The 19,335-nt window shown below is 42.1% G+C and overlaps 1 protein-coding gene across 1 annotated transcript in view; it reads left to right on the plus strand.

Moving 5' to 3' along the window:
• The window catches only part of kpnb1 (karyopherin (importin) beta 1), a 47,647-nt gene extending 32,992 nt beyond the window's left edge, over positions 1-14,655 (plus strand). The window contains exons 14-22 of the mRNA XM_070864547.1: positions 1,629-1,700; positions 2,849-2,993; positions 6,746-6,828; positions 8,477-8,584; positions 8,729-8,872; positions 9,254-9,359; positions 9,451-9,565; positions 9,916-10,077; positions 12,685-14,655. Of these exons, the coding sequence (XP_070720648.1) occupies positions 1,629-1,700; positions 2,849-2,993; positions 6,746-6,828; positions 8,477-8,584; positions 8,729-8,872; positions 9,254-9,359; positions 9,451-9,565; positions 9,916-10,077; position 12,685 (936 nt within the window). The 3' untranslated portion in view covers positions 12,686-14,655. The remainder of the gene's footprint in view (positions 1-1,628; positions 1,701-2,848; positions 2,994-6,745; positions 6,829-8,476; positions 8,585-8,728; positions 8,873-9,253; positions 9,360-9,450; positions 9,566-9,915; positions 10,078-12,684) is intronic.
• Positions 14,656-19,335: the final 4,680 nt, after the last annotated feature.

The following is a 19,335-nucleotide window of genomic DNA, read 5'->3' on the forward strand; positions in this document are numbered from 1 at the left end:
CCCATATCCTGTGAGGTACCACTCGCGCCTAGTGGTGAATGGGTCGTGCCTCTGGGACCAAGTGGATCCACACCGAAAAAATTTCCAATGCCTGGCTCAAAAAGGGAAGGGAATTTGTTAAGAACCTCAGTACACGAGGCCTCATCGACATGTGATAGCGCTCGGATGTCATCCCAGTTCCAGCGGATTTTGCTCAGCCAGCTCCTTCCAAGCAGTGTGGAGCCATTGCCCGGGACAATCCAGAGTGGCAGTTCGTGCACCGTGCCCTCGTAGGTGACCTTGACCATGGCGCTGCCCAGGATAGTGATGAGCTCTTTGGTGTACATTCTCAGTTTCGTGTGGATGGGGCTCAGGGCTGGTCTAAGTGCCTTGTTGCACCACAGTCTCTCAAACATCTTTTTACTCATGATGGATTGGCTAGTGCCAGTGTCCAGTTCCATGGCTGCGGGTAAGCCATTCAATTTTACATTTAGCATTATAGGTGGACATTTTGTCAAAAATGTGTGCACCCCGTGTACTTCAGCATCTGCCTTCCGTCTCGGAGGCTTAAAATTGCTTTGATCCACCATGGACCAATCTTCCTCTGCCACGTGGTGGTTAGCAGGTTTTGCAGAGCTTGCAGCTCGTCTGCAAGTTCGTTGGAGATGCCCCATTGTTCCACAGCTCTTGCAAACATACCCTTTGAAGCGGCATGAATAGGTTGAAAGGAAGCCTTCACAATGCCAACAACGTGTGAGTTGCCTTGCATTCATCCTTTGTTGCGGACTCTGAGTCATCTGGGTCACCTGAGGCCTTCTGGCAGTTGCAGACTCGTGGTTTCTTCCCTGTACATTTCTGCTTGCAAACACAGTTCCAGTTAATTTATGAATATTGCTAGCACTCGTGTGCTGAGAGATTTGTTTGGTGTTATCACAATGGCCTTACTGAGGGTCGGTGTCTCACAATGTGAGTTTGATGGTTACCTAGAGCAAATGTTCAGGGACTTTTTTGTACTGGGCTCCAGGTAGCCATCAAACTCACATTGTCCTGCAAGTTGCCTTAGCTCGGCGACGTAGCTCACCACTTCCTGACCTTCAAATCGCTGGCACTTATAGAACCGATACCTCGCCATCAGCACGCTCTCCCTCGGGTTAAGATGCTCCCGAACCAGTGTACACAGCTCCTCATACGACTTATCTGTGGGTTTCACCGGAGCCAGAAGATTCTTCATGAGGCTGTAGGTCGGTGCCCCGCAGATCGTGAGGAGGCCCGCTCTCCTTTTTGCAGCGCTTCCTTTTCCGTCCAGCTCGTTGGCTACAAAGTACTTGTCTAGCCATTGGACATAGGTTTCCCAGTCGTCGCCCTCCGAGAACTTCTCCAGGACGCCCACGGTTTGCTGCATCTTTGCATTGGATTTGTATACTCGTCGCCAGTTATTGTGTTCCCAACACAGATGAGACTGAACATAGGGAGGTTAAAGTAACAGTGACCTCAGTCTTTATTAAGACGCGCCAGAGTGAGGAACAGGCCTTAGGGGCCAGCTTATATACAGTGCTCCCAAGGGGTGCTGGGATCCCTGGTGATGGAACATGGGAGTGCATGCTTTACAGATATACAACATTACTAATCTTGTTTTTTGTTCCATTCAGTCTCATATTCAAAGTACCTCGGACAGAATTCAGTACAATGATCTTCAATCGCTGCTGTGTGCTACTCTACAGGTAACTTGTTTTTCTCCCATATATTTTTATGTTCTGGTGATATTGATTGGGTTTGATTTTGTGGTGGACCGCACTTTACTGTCTATTTATGCTTTGTCGGGCTCCCCATGGATGTTGTCATTAGATAGATAACCTGTTTTTCATCAAAATTCTATCTTGGTCTCTCAGGGTGGCCTTCGACATGACTGTTTTAAATTAGTTTATTGGAGCAGGTGAAATGCAAATAAAAATAAGGTTGAATATTATCTGTAGCTTTAGGTAGAATATTATCTGTATCCAAGGCATTTGTTTGACCGCCGTTAAATTATTGGCCTGTAATTTGCAGCCAGCAGCTAACCACGCAATAAGCAGCCCACAAAGATCTCGCGCTCTCTGGTGAGAAATTTGGCTTTTCTGAGGTTAAGCTGGGAGTGAGAGTTAATGCAGAATTCTCTATTGGAACCAAGAAGTGAAGAAGCTCCAGAGAGCAACATAAAGATTGGGGCTCACATGGGGGAACGGTAAACCTTAAAATAAAGATGAACAAACTTTTATAAAAACAAATATATTTAAGTTTCTTTAAAGGTATTTTTTAGTAAAATGAATACATTTGACACTCCACAAAATTAAATTTTGTTTTTCAGGGCCAGAACCTTTGTTTAGCAGTCAATACGCTGTTAAGACCCCAGTTTCACCTAATCCAAAAGGGTCTAACATTTAATGGGGAACTTAACAGTGATATGACTGGAAAAGCCAAAGTTTGTTTCCCTGAATACACTGATTGCTGGCTCTTTGGGGTCGGGCACAGTGCAACCTGTGGGGGAACAGTGAATGACTGACCACAACTTCAGGATTTCCACGATTGGATGTGCATGCACTAAATCCTGACGTTAGTCAGTTTCAAAGGGGTAATAGCAGCGTTAGTTTGACATTTTTACCCACTGCAAATTCCAGGCCAATACTTGGCAATAACTTGGGTTTGTGTGTGATACATTGCTTTCTTAAACTTGTTGCTTAGAACAGATTATTTCTAATGATGACAAGTTCATGCACCACGCAGAAACATGATGGTGATTATGAATGAATCTGAAGGCTTTTTGTCTCTTTATTCTCAAAATAAATAAATGTATTTCCTTTTTTAATAAACATTATTTTCTGTCTGGTTTTAGAATGTTCTGCGAAAGGTTCAGCATCAGGACGCACTGCAGATCTCTGATGTGGTGATGGCATCGCTGCTAAGGATGTTCCAGAGCACTGCTGGCTCTGGAGGTGTGCAGGAGGATGCCCTCATGGCTGTCAGCACCCTCGTTGAAGGTGTGTCTCATTTAATGGAGTGAAGTAGAAGAATTGCATTGATTGTACTAAGATAATCGGTGTTTTCAGCTCGCCTGCATTATTTGGTGTCCGTTTTGCTCCCTCCCCCCCCCCTCCCCCCATTGAATTATACAGCTCGGCTGCTTTGTTGGAGTTGATTTCTGAATGTTAAATACTGTTATTCCTGGTAGTTCTGTCTTTCCCATCTGTGTGGATAATGAATCAGGTTTAAGGTTTTTTTTTCTTGTTTCAGTCTAAGAATTGATACTAGACATTAAAAGGAAACTGGAATCAATTTATTTCCCAATTCAAATGCTACTCTTCTCGTACAGAACTGAATTTGAGTGCTACTCAATAATTTAGCCAGCAGCCAAATTATGTAGTGGTACAGCAAATGCTCAAAGATCAAACTGTTTAGCACAGTAGGCCATGAATGTTGGCAACAAGCTTTGGCAACTTGAACCCAACATGTGAGACTGACTTTATTTTCTTTTTGCCTCTCCTTCCCTGCCCAGCAGCTTGTTTACTCAACTGGGCCACTGGGGGATCCGTAACCCCATTCTATAATATTTTCTTTCCTTGTGGCACATAGAGTAGGTTACTACTATGCCCAATACCTCTGCAGGGATGTGAAGGACCTTTTAGGTGACCTTTTATTTTCCTTGCCACAAGTGCCTAACTACAGCTTCACATCACTAAGCTACCTGTGAGGAGTGGAATTGTAGTTTGCTGATGGGTTTAATTTGTAATAAAGAACTTGCATTTATATAGTGCATTAGCACATACTCATTGCATTCAAGTAACTGCTGTTTGAAATGTAGGCCAGTGTGGCAGCTAATTTGGGTCAGCAAAGTTTTATATAGGGCAAACCAGGTGAATGACTAGTTGATCTGTTTTTGGGTGGAATGCATAGAAACATAAAAAATAGGTTCAGGAGTAGGTCATTCGAGCCTGCACCACCATTCAATAAGATCATGGCTGATCATTCACCTCAGTACCCCTTTCCTGCTTTTTTTCCATACCCCTTGATCCCTTTAGCCGTAAGGGCCATATCTAACTCGCTCTTGAATATATCTAACAAACTGGCCTCAACAACTCTGCAGTAGAGAATTCCACAGGTTATATGAGTGCAGAAGTTTCTCCTCATCTTGATCCTAAATGGCTTGCCCCTCTTCTTTAGACTGTGACCCCCGGTTCTGGACTTCCCCAACATCGGGAACATTCTTCCTGCATCTAACCTTTCCAGTCCTGTCAGAATTTTAGATATGTTTCTATGAGATTCCCCCCCCTCCCCTCCCTTTCATTCTTCTAAACTCCAGTGAATACAGGCCCAGTCGATCCAGTCTCTCCTCATATGTCAGTCCTGCCATCCCGGGAATCGGTCTGGCGAACCTTCGCTGCACTCCCTCAATAGCCTTCCTCAGATTAGGCGACCAGAACTGAATACAATATTTCAGGTGAGGCCTCACCAAGGCCTTGTACAACTGCAGTAAGACCTCCCTGATCCTATACTCAAATCCCCTAGCTATGAAGGCCAACATGCCATTTGCTGCCTTCACCGCCTGCTGAACCTGCATGCCAACTTTCAATGACTGATGTACCATGACATACAAGTCTCGTTGTACCGCCCCTTTTCCTAATCTGCCACCATTCAGATATTCTGTCGTCTTGTTTTTGCCACCAAAGTAGATAACCTCACATTTATCCACATTATACTGTATCTGCCATACATTTGTCCACTCACCTAACCTGTCCAAGTCATTCTGCAGCCTCTTAGCATCCTCCTCACAGCTCACACTGCCACCCAGCTTAGTGTCATCTGCAAATTTGGAGATATTACTTTCAATTCCTTCGTCTAAATCATTAGTGTATATTGTAAATAGCTGGGTTCCCAGCACTGAGCCCTGCAGTACCCCACTAGTCACTGCCTGCCATTCTGAAAAGGACCCGTTTATCCCGACTCTCTGCTTCCTGTCTGCCAACCAGTTCTCTATCCACGTCAATACATTACTACCCCCAATACCATGTGCTTTAATTTTGCACACCAATCTCTTGTGAGGGACCTTGTCAAAAGCCTTTTGAAAGTCCAAATACACCACATCCACTGGTTTTCCCTTGTCCACTCTCTTAGTTACATCCTCAAAAAATTCTAGAAGATTTGTCAAGCATGATTTCCCTTTCACAAATCCATGCTGACTTGGACCGATCCTGTCACTGCTTTCCAAATGCGCTGCTATTTCATCTTTAATAATTGATTCTAACATTTTCCCCACTACTGATGTCAGGCTAACCGGTCTATAATTCCCCGTTTTCTCTCCTTTTTTAAAAAGTAGTGTTACATTAGCTACTCTCCAGTCCATAGGAACTGATAGTCGATATTTCTGTTGGAAAATGATCACCAATGCATCTACTATTTCTAGGGCCACTTCCTTAAGTACTCTGGGATGTAACCTATCAGGCCCTGGGGATTTATCGGCCTTCAATCCCATCAATTTCCCTAACACAATTTCCTAACTAATAAGGATTTCCTTTAGTTCCTCCTCCTCCCTAGACCCTCGGTCCCCTAGTATTTCCGGAAGGTTATTTGTGTCTTCCTTAGTGAAGACAGAACCAAAATATTTGTTCAATTGGTCTGCCATTTTTGTTTCCCATTATAAATTCACCTGATTCTGACTGAGAACTACATTTGTCTTCACGAGAGGGAGAAATGTTAGCCAGGCAGAGCACCTTGCTTTCTGTAGAATCGTGCCCTAGATTATTTTATGTTCACCTTATCTTACTGTAGCATCTGAAAGATAGCACCACCAACAATCAGTAGTCCCTGGGTACCGCACTAATTATGTGCTGAAGTGAATGTTGAATCCATGACTACCTAACTTGAGAGTTGAGTATTGTCAACTGAACCAAGATGAAACATGTCTGAAATGACTAGCTGCCTATGCCAACTCTTGTATATGATCACAGAATTAGTTTGAATTCCTCAATTATGTAGGTAATGCAAAATGTTGCAAGCTGGATCTTTTTGTTTCTCCATCACTTCTAATCAAGTTAAACGTTTGAGACTCGTGTATTTGCAGTGTTATCTTTCAATGTAATATTAGTGGAAGAAGTATGAATGTGTGTGGTGAGTTGACCTCAGTCTGACTTTGTGGAGGCTGTGATGAGAAAACCAGGACATGAAACAGCAGTGATAATAAATGGGATTTAGACATGAGCACCTCAAAGGGCAGATTCACTTCAGTTTCATTTTGTATTTTGGTGTTTGAACTGGATCGTTTTTAGTATTATAGTCACAGAAATTGAGCCTTTGAGCTTTAACCTTGGGTAATTGGAACATTGGCATCAAAATGGAACAGCATTGAGTTATTTTTATATCCTAGGAATTGAAAATAGGACCATAAATTAGTATTTTGCTTATGAATGTTAAATAATGTATGCATTGAAAGCTGAATATCATTCATTACTTCGATCATTTGCATCTATGGGAAGACAGCTGAAATATACTAATCCTCTTCGATTGAATAACTGATTATAATATTTTTAAGCAAGAATATATCTGTGGGTATTACGAACGGCGGAATTTGTTGTTGATTCAATTTAGTAAGAAAGTATCTCCTGAAGTGTGGAAATGTGCAAAATTAGAATACAACCGTGCTAAACCTGCAGATTAAATTTTGACACCAACTATTTTGCTCCCGATGCCCCATTATTTTCAAGCTCTACTAAACACTTTTTTTTTCCCCCCCCTATAGTACTAGGTTCAGAATTTTTGAAGTACATGGATGCCTTCAAACCATACCTAGGGATTGGACTGAAGAATTACGCAGAGTATCAGGTAAGAATCTGCTGCCTCTTTTTTGGAGGTGGGGGGGGAAGGAGGAGATGGTATATTTTCTTGGTGATTACATTTTCTATCTAATCCCTGGTTTAGACATTTGGTAGGTAAGGTGCGGTTTAGATTTTTTTTTTCATCCGTCTCCTTTTTTCTTTCTCTCTTCTCTTTTTCTTTCTACCTTTCTTTTCTCCCGCGCCCCCCTTCCCTCCCAAAAAAAAAAACAACGGCCAGTTGTCTACCTGGTCCTATCTTTGACGAATTTATTTCCAAAACATAGATTCCTTATGCATCTTTTACATTCTTGGGACGCTTCACAGCCAGTGAATTACTTCAGATTTTGTAGCCAAATGAGATTGCCATCAGTGCTCACCCTCATCTTTTGGTAGATTTCAATCCCATGTACCAACCCTTCCTCTGCCCCACTCCCAGCTGCTGGCAGAGGCAAGAAAAAGACCTGGAGCCAACTCCGAAGACCTCTTTGAAATTCATCTCTGATGCTTGATGAATGATCAGGCAAGGCTCTGCCCAGCAAATTAGATAAACGACCAGTTAATCCTTTTTGGCAGTGTTGGTTGAGGGCTGAATGTTGGCCACAAAATTGGGAAAACTTCCTGCTTTACTCTTTCGTGTCATGGATCTTGTTCGCCTGCACAGGCAGAGGGGACCTCTGACAATGTAGCATTTCCTGCCTGCCAATTCAGTTGCTTGGAGCTTACCCTGACCTGCAGAACTTTAACGTGGTATGCACATTGAGCAGGCACCCACTTAGCTCTGATAGGGATAGAGTTTTCCAATGTTACAATGACAATAATTAACCATATTCTTAAAGGTGGTGATTATAAATAAGCTGATAATTCTCTATATTGTATTGGCTAGGTTTGACGGCAAGTAATCTTGTGATGACGAAACAAGTTTGCAGTCATTTAAGACCATAGTGTTTTTTTAGTATGATTATGTTCCTGCGAAGCACCGTGGGATGTGTTACTATGTTGAAGGCTCTATAAATGCAGATTGTTGTTGTGGTTCATATACCTAGCACAGTATCTCCTGGTTATGGCTAACTTGGTTTAACTAACCAGAGACCCGAGTACTCTGCAGTACTTTAAGAACAGTTTCAGTAACACCCCAACCAAGTTGTGAGAACGTAGGCTTCAGACTGCTCTGCAAGACCAGCATGTCGGAAGCCTGCGTCTCTTGTGGGACAAAAAGCGGCTCAAGCCCCCAGTAATAGCTGGCAACTTCACTTTTGTTTGGGTGAAACTGTAAAATTGGTTGGTTTTATTTTTGAACTGGGGTTACATAATTGCCATGAGCTTCACATTTTTGCAGGCTTCAACTGCACATAATTGTGTAGGATGGGAATTAGGGAGATGCTTGTCAATGGGGATTAGATTGATGTCACCTGACGCTATTTGGAATCCCTTGGTACTGGTTCTAATATTGTTACAGGGAAAGCTGGCAGCGGTGAAATTCCATGCCTACAGAATCGCAGAGCAATACCGTCACTGACTATAATGCAGTGAAGTGTAGATTAACTTCAATTGTGCAAGTGTAAAGGATACTGGCTGGGATTAACTATAATTATGCAATGCCAAAGTTGATAGCTTCATGTATTGAAACTCTCTGATTGTAAGGTTTGTTGTTGAAGGTTTGTCTTGCGGCAGTAGGCCTAGTCGGAGACCTGTGCAGGGCCCTGCAGTCTAATATGCTGCCTTTCTGTGACGAAATGATGCAACTCTTGCTGGAGAATCTGGGGGTGAGTTTGTGTACACGATACCAAGCTGAATTTTGTTGACGTTTTTAAATGCCAATGTACTGGGTATTTTTTTTTATGCTTTGCAATAGAATTTTGCAGTAATTTGAACTTGTAACAATGGGCAAAATGTGTGTGTTTTTTCAGAATGAAAATGTCCACCGGTCTGTCAAGCCACAGATTCTATCTGTATTTGGCGATATTGCCCTTGCTATTGCAGGAGAATTTAAGAAGTATCTCGATATTGTCCTGGATACCCTTCAGCAGGCGTCACAGGCTCAAGTAGACAAAGTAAGTACAGCATAAACATCTTGCACACTTCTACTTCAAATTTTGATTTTTGTCCTTTGGTGAAAAGAATGTAGTTTCATCTCTCAAGCCAATTAGTTGGTAACTTTTTCTAAACTCCTTTGGAATTTCCCATCACTTTAAATATAGATTGTAATTGAATTTATATTCTAACTAAATCCTGTTTATAAAACCATAGTTTTTCATCTGTTAAATGAAATAAGCACGAAGCAAAATCTCCTACCTAGTTCCTTGCATGCAGTAGATTTTTTTGTTCCATGATTTATTAAGATGTTGTGTGATACATTTAGCTTGTACCTAACCTGCTGCCCCTTGGCACGGATATACATTGTCAACTGTGCTAAGATTCAAATTCATTTTTAGACAGATTATGATATGGTGGATTACCTGAACGAACTAAGAGAAGGTTGTCTGGAGGCATATACTGGCATTATTCAGGGTCTGAAGGGTGACCAAGAGAATGTACATCGTAAGTTTCATTGTATGGAGTCATTAAATCTGTAATCTGTTAAATTCAAAAGCTGTTCGTTTTAACCAGCTTGCAAAATTTATTTCTGCAGCTGACGTGATGTTGGTGCAACCAAGAGTAGAATTCATTCTCTCCTTTATTGATCACATTGCACGAGATGAAGATCACACAGATGGAGTAGTAGCTTGTGCTGCTGGACTGATAGGGTAAGTGTGCTTGGGATGAAAAGCAAAATGGCTGATCTAGTTACAGCCACTAACTAGAGACTGTTCATATTTACAACTTTTATAATTTGCTGTTCTTTCACAGTGTGTTTTCCCGGTAAGTAACTGCATGGCCCCCATTCACACATTCTTTCTAAATATTCTGAATGTCAGATGACTTTTAATTTGTAGTCTCTGCCTGTTACAATGCTTTGCATATCAACTTGCAGTTTTCTGAAGAGATTCTAAAAGTGCATGTTTGAAGGGGGAGGGGAATAACTATCTAAGTAGAAATCAATTTATTTCAGTAACTTCAGGGATTTTTGCATTAATTTTTTTACATGCTTTTTCAGAGATTTGTGTACAGCATTCGGGAAGGATGTACTGAAATTAGTTGAAGCCAGGCCTATGATTCATGAACTTTTGACTGAAGGAAGACGATCAAAAACGAACAAAACTAAAACTTTGGCTACATGGGCTACTAAAGAGCTTCGAAAACTGAAAAATCAAGCTTGGTAAGGCGACTCTTGTATAGTCTGGTTATTAAGTTGGCTAACTGTGCTTGCTTTGTTCCTGTTTTTATGGTGAAATATCTGTAACCTGCTATTGAAATACATGTGACTTGCAGTGGGAGAATTTCTATAGAGATATCCACTCCGCACTATTGCTGCTCCGTTCTTTCTGTCTCTAGCACCAGTCCATTACAATCTACTGCAAATTGGCATAAATGGGGAAATATGATGTATGCCTTTTGCCCTTGAGCAGAAGTGACTTGAGCACAAATCTGTGCTTTTTAGATAAAAGAAATGCTAAGTAGCTTCCAATTTTCTAGTTCGGAAAGATACCCCTGTGTGGGGCAGCATCAAGAGTTTGTATCTTTTGTAACATGGCATTCCCAAAAAGGATGGATGAGCACAGGGTCTTGGAGCTCATTCTGCACATAATGTTGGTGGCATTTCAAAGCTGCTGCACTGAGTTTAAAAACTAACAAAATGGTCGAATTCTCTGGTGACTGATGATAATTTAGTGCGGTTCACTTTTAATCTACATACTGAGCACTCCGCTGTGTCTCTTGCGAATTGCTGGATAAAGGCTTCCCTGATGGTGGGCTGTCTCGAGAATTGCATAGCTCTCGCTTAAGCTGCAAGCTCAGTGCACGGTTCAAAGGTCAAATCAAATTACAGTCCTGTGAACGATGCGCTGAACTTTTAACACTAGTATGAAATAAAGCAGAGTGCAGTCGCAGGGCACAGAGTCCCTGTGCAGTACGGTGATCCGAATAGTAACTTGATGTGGGATTCTCATAAATGACCTTCAGGAGGGATTCCTCGGTACAAAATCTTTGAAGCCTTTTTAATTTATTTTCTCTTGGCCATGTCCCATTCCCTTTCTCAGACAGTGGCCCCCAGGCCTCTGCAGTTCTATTGTTGAGCTCGTTGCTCAATGTGTGTCTGTCCACAGATGCCTGAAAGCAAATTGCTGTTTTTGAGGAATTGACTACATGTATTGACATATCACAGTCTTGCACTCTATTAGAATATTGTTTTAAGAAATGTCTGTGCTGCTAAGTAAAACAAAATGCATTATTTTAAAATTCTTTTATATAGTTTACTTCAAAAATGGGCAATTTCTAAATTGTTATAATAAAGCTTTCCTAGTACTGTTTTTAATATTGTAAAAGTCACAGTGAAGGCCCATGGTCTGTAGTGCTTGATGCCACCATGGTTGAGGAACATGAACAAGATAATTAACCGGTGATGCTGCTTTTGAGTTTTAGAAGTTGGAATCAGGAAAGACTTAAAATCAAGAGCTTCCTATTGTGAAAAATTGAGAATGAGTTAGAACGAGAGATTATGCATTGAGACTTGATTTCATCTTCCTTACATCTCCAATGTATTGGAAGGTGAGTTGGCATATTTGTAAGTCAGAACAAGAGCAAAGTTCAGACGAGCACTGATATCAATAAAGTAATGGCAGAGGTTGTGATGAAAGAGCTAAAAGGGAAGGAAATTAGCTCAGACTAGCTATTTTTGCATACTGTATGGGATGCAGCCTCCCCAGATACAAGAGCAGTCTTGGACAGACTTGAACTTTAGAAAGTTAAATTGTTGATCAGAAAGAGGAAGGCAAGCTCTTGGAGGCAAATTAATCAATGGAGGTGGTGTGTGGAGGTTTCATGAGGTCAGGAGATGGAGCCAAAAATGTTGATAAATGAAGGACGAAAGGTGGAATTATGAAACATTTAGTTGGTAAAGCTGTAGGTTAAGATTGTCTTGAGGAAATTATCGTTTTGGAGAATTGAAAGCAAATTTTCATTGGCTCATTGAAGGAAATGAATGTCCAAATGTAATTAAGCTATTGGGCTACAAGGGCTTGGCTACATTCTGATGGCATTTGGATGATTGGCGGAGGTTGTTGAGCTCTGGCGAGCCAGAGTTCATGCAAGGCGTCTGAGTATAAGTCACCCAAAGTAGGTAGCAATTTTGAGAACCCCACACCACCATATGCTGTCAGTGTTTGGAGATGTTCAGGACAATGACGGTTGATTCACTAGAGTTTTTTGGAGCTGATTTCTTGAGGGGTTTAAAATGGACCACAAGATCACTAATGGAGTAGCTGTGCAAGGAAACTAATGTTGATGGATTACGCGAACACTTGTATCGGGGATGAGTTCAGAGTTGATCGTAATGCTGTAAGGGTTTGAAGGGTTAGAAAGATCAACTTGGGTATAGAATGAATACAAGCAAATACTGAATAGGTAGACTGGATAGATTGAAGGTACAGCAGTAGGGTAGGGGGAAGTTCAGAGGATCTGACATCCCTGTCAGGGATTAAACCGAACGTTGGTCAGAGCTGAGCAACAGAAACAGGTTGTTTCCTAAAGCTTTTCCGAAGAGCCAGCAACTGCCCTATCGGGATGGAAGAGAGATGCAAAGGATTCACTGCGGGTTTAACACCTGGATTGTTGAGCAGCAGTTTTGTGTTTTTAAAAAAAAAAAAATACAGGCAATCAAACTATTCTAAATATGAATTGATTCGAGCTCGATGGCATGGCAGAACTATAGCACCCCGAGTTTTGACACCTGTACTGGAGAATTTTCAACCAAGGTCTTTTGTTACAGATTTCTGACAGCATTGGGATAAGGAGGACACCTGAGACCCCACTGGAATTCTCAAATCTTTGGAACAGAAGTGAGGAGTGTGCAAGGATGTTGAATGTTTGAGAATGTGAGAATGAGTGAGTGAGGTTTGCATCACACCACCTGATCCAGCAGTATCTTGGACAGAACGCCGAAACAAAAAAAGGCCAACATAACCTGCAACAAGAACGAGAAGAAATCCCCTTCTGTCAAACAGCGGGAGCGTTTTAAGAAAATAAATTCGAAAGGATTATGAACATTGCTGCTGGGAGGAAAATTGGATCCTCAGCCTGGCTGATGTAATCGTACTACGTGGAAATTCGTGCATGAATAATGAGGTTGAGGTTCTTGGTCAGGGATGAGTGTGTGTGAGTGAGAAGGCATACACTTTCTCTACTTCAGATTCATTACAATTTACTTAAATGGTTAGCATTTGCATTAAAGAGTTGAATCTACTGAAGCAGCACAAAAGAATTGAATGAGAGTTGCTCTTATTGGGAAACACTGATGAATGTTCAGAGCTTCCTTGTGCGAAGCTTTCAGTTAGTCTTCAGCCTAGTTTAAGGAGATGGTATCCCCTTTTTAAATCGCTTGCATTGGCTGTATTTTAAACCGTTGAATCAGATCCACGCAACATGCCATTTAACCTATTCCAACTATTTTTGAAAATATCCATATAGTTTCTCTAAAATGCAACAAATTTTGTATAGACCTTTAATAAAAGGTGGCCTATTTTTAGCAGTGTTACTGCCATTTGCTTTGAAAAATAACGATGCGTTGTGTTTTACAAGAAGGCTGGGATAGATAAATAAATGGTGTGTTTAGGTGTTTTTTTTTCCATACCTCTAAATTCAGCGCATGTAGGCTAACAAAGGGATGGATTGTGGTCAAGCAAATGTGGTGGCCGGTGACATAAATGATCGGAAATTACCTTAAAATAGTTCTACATGGGCAAGATGGCAACTATAGCCCCACTTGTTGTATCTTGCTACCATTGTCACACCACCATCTTTGCCGACCAGGTATTTTTGAATCGGTGGCCAGTTGGCTGAGGGCTTGTCGCTTTTTCTTCACATCATGAAGGATACTATCTCTTTAAAAGAAATTTAAAAAAGCCTTTCTTCCCCTGTAACGAGAAATAAAACTGTGAAAAGTGTAAATGATGCAGAGGGATTTGAAAAGGTTAAATAAATCAAAATGAAAATGCATCATGCCCTAATCTGCCGGATAGCACTTTGGAACCCCTTTCCCCTCCACAATTTGTACTGTAGCAGCTGAAACAACGTAGAGTGCCAAAGATTTATTAATTGTATTCAGGTCATGCTTTGCATTTCTAAAGAGTTTGGAGGAAAAAAAAATCAAATTTCATATTGAAAGTAGGCATGTAGGATGCCATTCAAACCGCTTGGTGATCTATCTGCTTTTATTTGATTAGGAAAATAAAAAGGAAAATTGTGGTATTGATGTCTCGCTGCACTTGGTATCAGACGTTAACTAAAACCGGAGGAGACACTTGTAAAACGAAAGTGGCATATTTTTCCAACCAAGTCTGAATTTAAAAAGTGTCAAAACATTCCCCAGCACAACTTGTACTTAGTCTTACATTATGTGATCGCTGAAATAACTACTTCCACACAATGATGTAATACAACTGTATACAGGGTATTGGATATGTGCCTTAGTGTCAGAAGGTGAATGCAGTTTGGTGCATTTGTTCATACCACTTCAGTGCAGGCTGAGAGGAGAGGCACCATGTATTTACACTGGCAAAAGGGTGTTTTATCCAGTTAATAATTGCATACTGGGAAAGGTCTGGGCCTTTTCATGCCTTTATTTTGTACTTTGGAGATCGTACTGATGGGGAATTCTGATCATTCCTCAGTGCTACCTGTTGCTGTCCTGTGGGCTTTCAGCTGTAGAAAACAGGATAATAAAGTACACTGAGAATAGTAAGTGTGGTTTCTGTGTCTTATTTTTTTTTAAAAGAACTTGCATTTATATAGCGCCTTTTAAGACCACTGGATGTCCCAAAGTGCTTTACAGCCAATGAAGTACTTTTTGAAGTGTAGTCGCTGTTGTAATATGGGAAATGCAGCAGCCAATTTGTGCACAGCAAGCTCCCACAAACAGCAATGTGATAATGACCAGATAATCCGTTCTTGTGATGTTGATTGAGGGATTAATATTGGCCAGGACACCAGGGAGAACTCCCCTGCTCTTCAAAATAATACTGTGGGATCTTTTGTGTCCACGTGAGCACGGATTAACGCCTCATCCGAAAGACGGCATCTCCCGCCAGCGCAGCACTCCCTCAGCACTGCACTGGGTGTGTCAGCCTAGATTTTGGTGCTCAAGTCTCTGGAGTGGGACCTGAATCCCACAACCTTCTCACTCCAAGGTGAGGGTGCTACCTACTGACAATAAATCCTATTTAAAATTGTTTCTCGATATATTCTCTTGGTGTCATATTTGACCCCGAAATAAGCTTTCGACCACTTATCTGCAGCATAACTAAGACCGCCTATTTCCACCTTTGTAACATCGCCCTGCCTCAGCTCATCCGCTGCTGAAGCCCTCATCCATGCCTTTGTTACCTCCAGACTTGATTATTCCATAGCACTCCTGGCTGGTCTCCCACATTCTACCCTATGTAAACTAGAGGTTATCCAAAACTCGGCTGCCCATGTCCTAACTCACACCAAGTCCCATCATCCCTGTGCTCACTGACCTACATTGGTTTCAGGTTACGCAATGCCTCGATTTCAAAATTTTCATCCTAATTTTCAAATCCTTCCATGGCCTCGCTCCTCCCTATCGCTGTAATCTCCAGCCCCACAACCCCCCGAGCTATCTGCACTTCTCTAGTCCTGGCCTCGGCATCGCTGATTATAATCGCTCAATCATTGGTTGCTGTGCCTTCTGTTGCCTAGGCCCCAAGCTCTGGAATTCCCTGCTTCAACCTCTCCTCCTTCAAGATGCTCCTTAAAATATACCTCTTTGACCAAGCTTTTGGTCACCTGCCCTAATTTCTCTTATGTGGCTCGGCATCAAATTTTGTCTCATAGTACTGTGGAGCATCTTGGGACGGTTCACTACGTTCAAGACGCTATATAAATACAAGTTGTTGAATCATAATCGGTTTCTGCTATGAGAACAGTGAAGACAGATTTTTTATACATTTTTTTAAAGCAACATGTAAATGAGGTGAGTATTTGGATTAAATTGTGCATGGATCCCATTGCATACTGAGCAGTCCACTGGGATTGCAGGCTGCTTTTGAAACTCCTGGAACACTGGATTTTTACTTCATCTATTAAACAATTAGTCCAGTGCTGGTGGGTTTAATTTATGTAATTCCATACAATGATAACCAGTTGTCAAATGAAAGTATTGCAACCCACATGAATTTACCTTCCTGAAATTAACACCCTTCCTTTCGTCTGTGAAGCACTGACATGGTTCAAGATGGTTGTGGTTAATCAGGGAAGTAAGAAGTAAGGAAAGGGAAGGCTGAACAGGCAGTGGTTAAATCTCCATAACTTAAATCAGACAGTTCTGTACAGGTGCTGATGCCAACAGTTGCCAGAAATTGCTCTGCTAAGGTGCGTAGTACAATTTGTCACAGGCTTTGAGGAGGGTGGGGAGAGTGAGCGATCAGTCCACATATCTTAGCTGAAGCCCCTACTTGACCTGGATTAAGTAATGGTGGATGTGGCATTGGACTTGAATCTGTAGTACTTCAGGACAGCTGACATGTAAGTTGCCACTTAAAACATGCTTGTTGTATAGTTGAAAGAAAGACTTGCATTTCTATAGCAGCTTTCACGACCACAGAAGTACTTTTGGAAGTGTCACTATTATAATGTAGGAAATGCAGTAACCATTTTGGGCAGAGCAAATTTAAGACTTGGGGTGATGGCTACTGGCAGATAATGTCTGCGGGCCAGTTATATCTCATGTATGCAAGACTGACTCCTTTTGTTTTTAAACCCTCTATCCCAACTGCAATTATGGAATTGGACACAAACCCATGTCCTGCTGATCGTAGAATATCGTGGGGCATCGCGTTCAATACCCATTGCAATACTATTTTAAAAAAAAAAGAAAACTTGCATTTCTGTAATACTGTCACTTGCTTGGACAAATCATATAACCATTTTGTGCACACACAGGTCCAACAAACAGCAACTTGCATTATGTAATGCCTTTGACAAAAAAATGTCCCTGTGCTTCATGGGCATAATCGGACAGAATGGAATCCGAGCAAAAGGAAGTGTGACCAAAAGGTTTTAAGGTGGTTCCTTGGGAGGGGGGGGGGTCATGGAATTCTAAAGTGTAGGGCCACTACCGATGGGTAGAATGCAGACTGGGTCTTTTCGCTTGAAAAGAGAATGCTGAGAAGTGACCTATTAAAGGTCTTTAAAATTATGAAGGGGTTTGATTTCAGAAGATGTGGAACTCACTAACACAGTACTTCAGGCGCATAGTATAGATGCATTTAAGGGGAGGCTAGATAAGCACAAGGGCGAAGGGACTAACTGGTTATTCTGATAAATGAAAAAAGACAAGGGAGGTTTGAGTGGAGCATAAATGCTGGTTGGGCCAAATGGCCTGTTGCTGTGCTGTATATTCGAGCTGGAGGTATGCAGAATTTTGATGGTGGTTGGTTGTAGGGCTGAAGGAGGTTGTAGAGTTGGGAGGGGTGAGGCCACGAAGGATTTAAATTGGAAGTGGGGACTGGGAGCCAATGTAGGTCAGCAAGGATGGGTGAGTGGGACTTAAGTACAGGATAGGATATGGGCAGCAGAGATTTGGATGAACAATAAGATGTGCTCTTTGAGAAAGGAATGTTGGTCAGGAAACCAAACTGTTCAGACAGGCCCTCTTGTTCAATATCTCCTCCAAAGGACAGCATCTTTGACAGCAGCACTGCCTTTAGTCAACCCAGTTTCTGTACTCAAGTCCTGGGGTGGTGTTTCAATCCACAACTTTCTGATTCAGACGACAGTACTATAATCTGAGCCAAGTTAACAAAGAAGTGCAAAGGCATACTTTTAACCTTTGTTGTAATTTTTAACAATTCTAATAGTGATGAAGTTATCACTCCCCTCTTCAAAAAGCCATTCTTAACCCCACTGTCCTTAAACATCCACCCTATCTCTAATCTCCCTTTCCTCGCAAGTCCTGCAATGTGCTGTCGTCTCCAAAATCAGTGCCCATTTTTTTTTTGCAATTCCCTGTTTCAATCTCTTCAATCAGGATTCTGCCCCCGACACATCAATGAACCAAAGTCAACCCTAACCTGACTGCATAATTGACCGCACCATCTCCGCCAATGCCTTTCCGCCATTGACCGACAGAGTGGGACTTCCGTTGCTTGGTTCCATTCTTACTTATCCAGTCATAACTAGAGAATCTCCTGCAATTACCTCTTCCTGCCCCCTCATCATTCCCTCATCTACAGGCTGTCCCTTGCCAACATTGATCAGAAGACATGGGGTCAACTTCCACATGTATGCTGAGGACACTCAGTCCCACCTCTCCACTGCCTTTTTTTAAAAACTGATTTGAAAGGCTGCATTAGAGGGGAGCAGCATGTGGCGGCATACTACTGCAGGAGGGTGACAGCTGCGAAGTCAGGTCGCTGATTGCAGTGCGGGCAGGCACAGCAGGAGGGGCGAAGGAGCAGCAAGAGATTGTAGAGGGAAGTGACTGGGGCCCAGGAGACGTGTGGGCCCAGGGGCAGCACGAGCCAGCCCACACAGCTATATGTGTGTGTGTTTGGTCCGTGCACCAGAGCTAGTCTCCAGTCGTCTTGGTTAACCCTTGCCACTGGACCAAGACCTAGCTCTGTCAAGCCCGTGTGGTGGCTGGTGTGCAACGGCCACCACACGTTTTTAAAAAATCCAAGCACAAGCATCTTCCACCCTTCACGATGTAGTTCGGGATCTGGAATATTAGGTCCTTCATTGAAACACCTGTGAACTCATTCCTTTTTGGCGTGGAAGCAAGTCATCCTTGCTGCGAGAGACTGCCTATGATGATGATGATGTTGCCAATTAAGCCATCCTAGGGGAACAAAGGCTGATTTTATATTTGCAAAAGTTAGAAGTTAGTACAATTAAAATTAAACCAGCTAGCATGAGAAAATTTATACCTTGCACCATGCATTTTAATAAATGAATCATCCAGTCTTTATTAACTCCATAAACTTTAAACTATTTTGTTCAAATTAAACAAATCACTAATTGTGGGTTGTAACTGAGCAGTAAGATTAGGGACACAGGAATAGTCATAAATTTCGAAGAAGAGCAGGGGTGTTCTTCCATAGCCAATATTTATCCCTCAACCAACAGATTATCTGGTCATTATCACATTGCTGTTTGTGGGAGCTTGCTGTGCGCGTATTGGCTGCCGCGTTTCCCACATTACAACAGTGACCACATTTCAAAATATTGGCTGTAAAGCGCTTTGGGACGTCCTAACTGAGGTGAGCAGCGCTCTATAAATGCAGGTCTTCCCCTTTCCCAGTGTTTTTGTGTTGGCGGGAGGTCGCAGCACCTTTAAGAGCCCCGCCTGCCTTCCCCTTTAACATGACGCTCGGTGATGCGGCCGGCTCTCAGCCAATGGCAG

This window comes from Pristiophorus japonicus, chromosome 21, assembly GCF_044704955.1.
Source record: "Pristiophorus japonicus isolate sPriJap1 chromosome 21, sPriJap1.hap1, whole genome shotgun sequence".
NCBI lineage: Eukaryota > Metazoa > Chordata > Chondrichthyes > Pristiophoridae > Pristiophorus > Pristiophorus japonicus.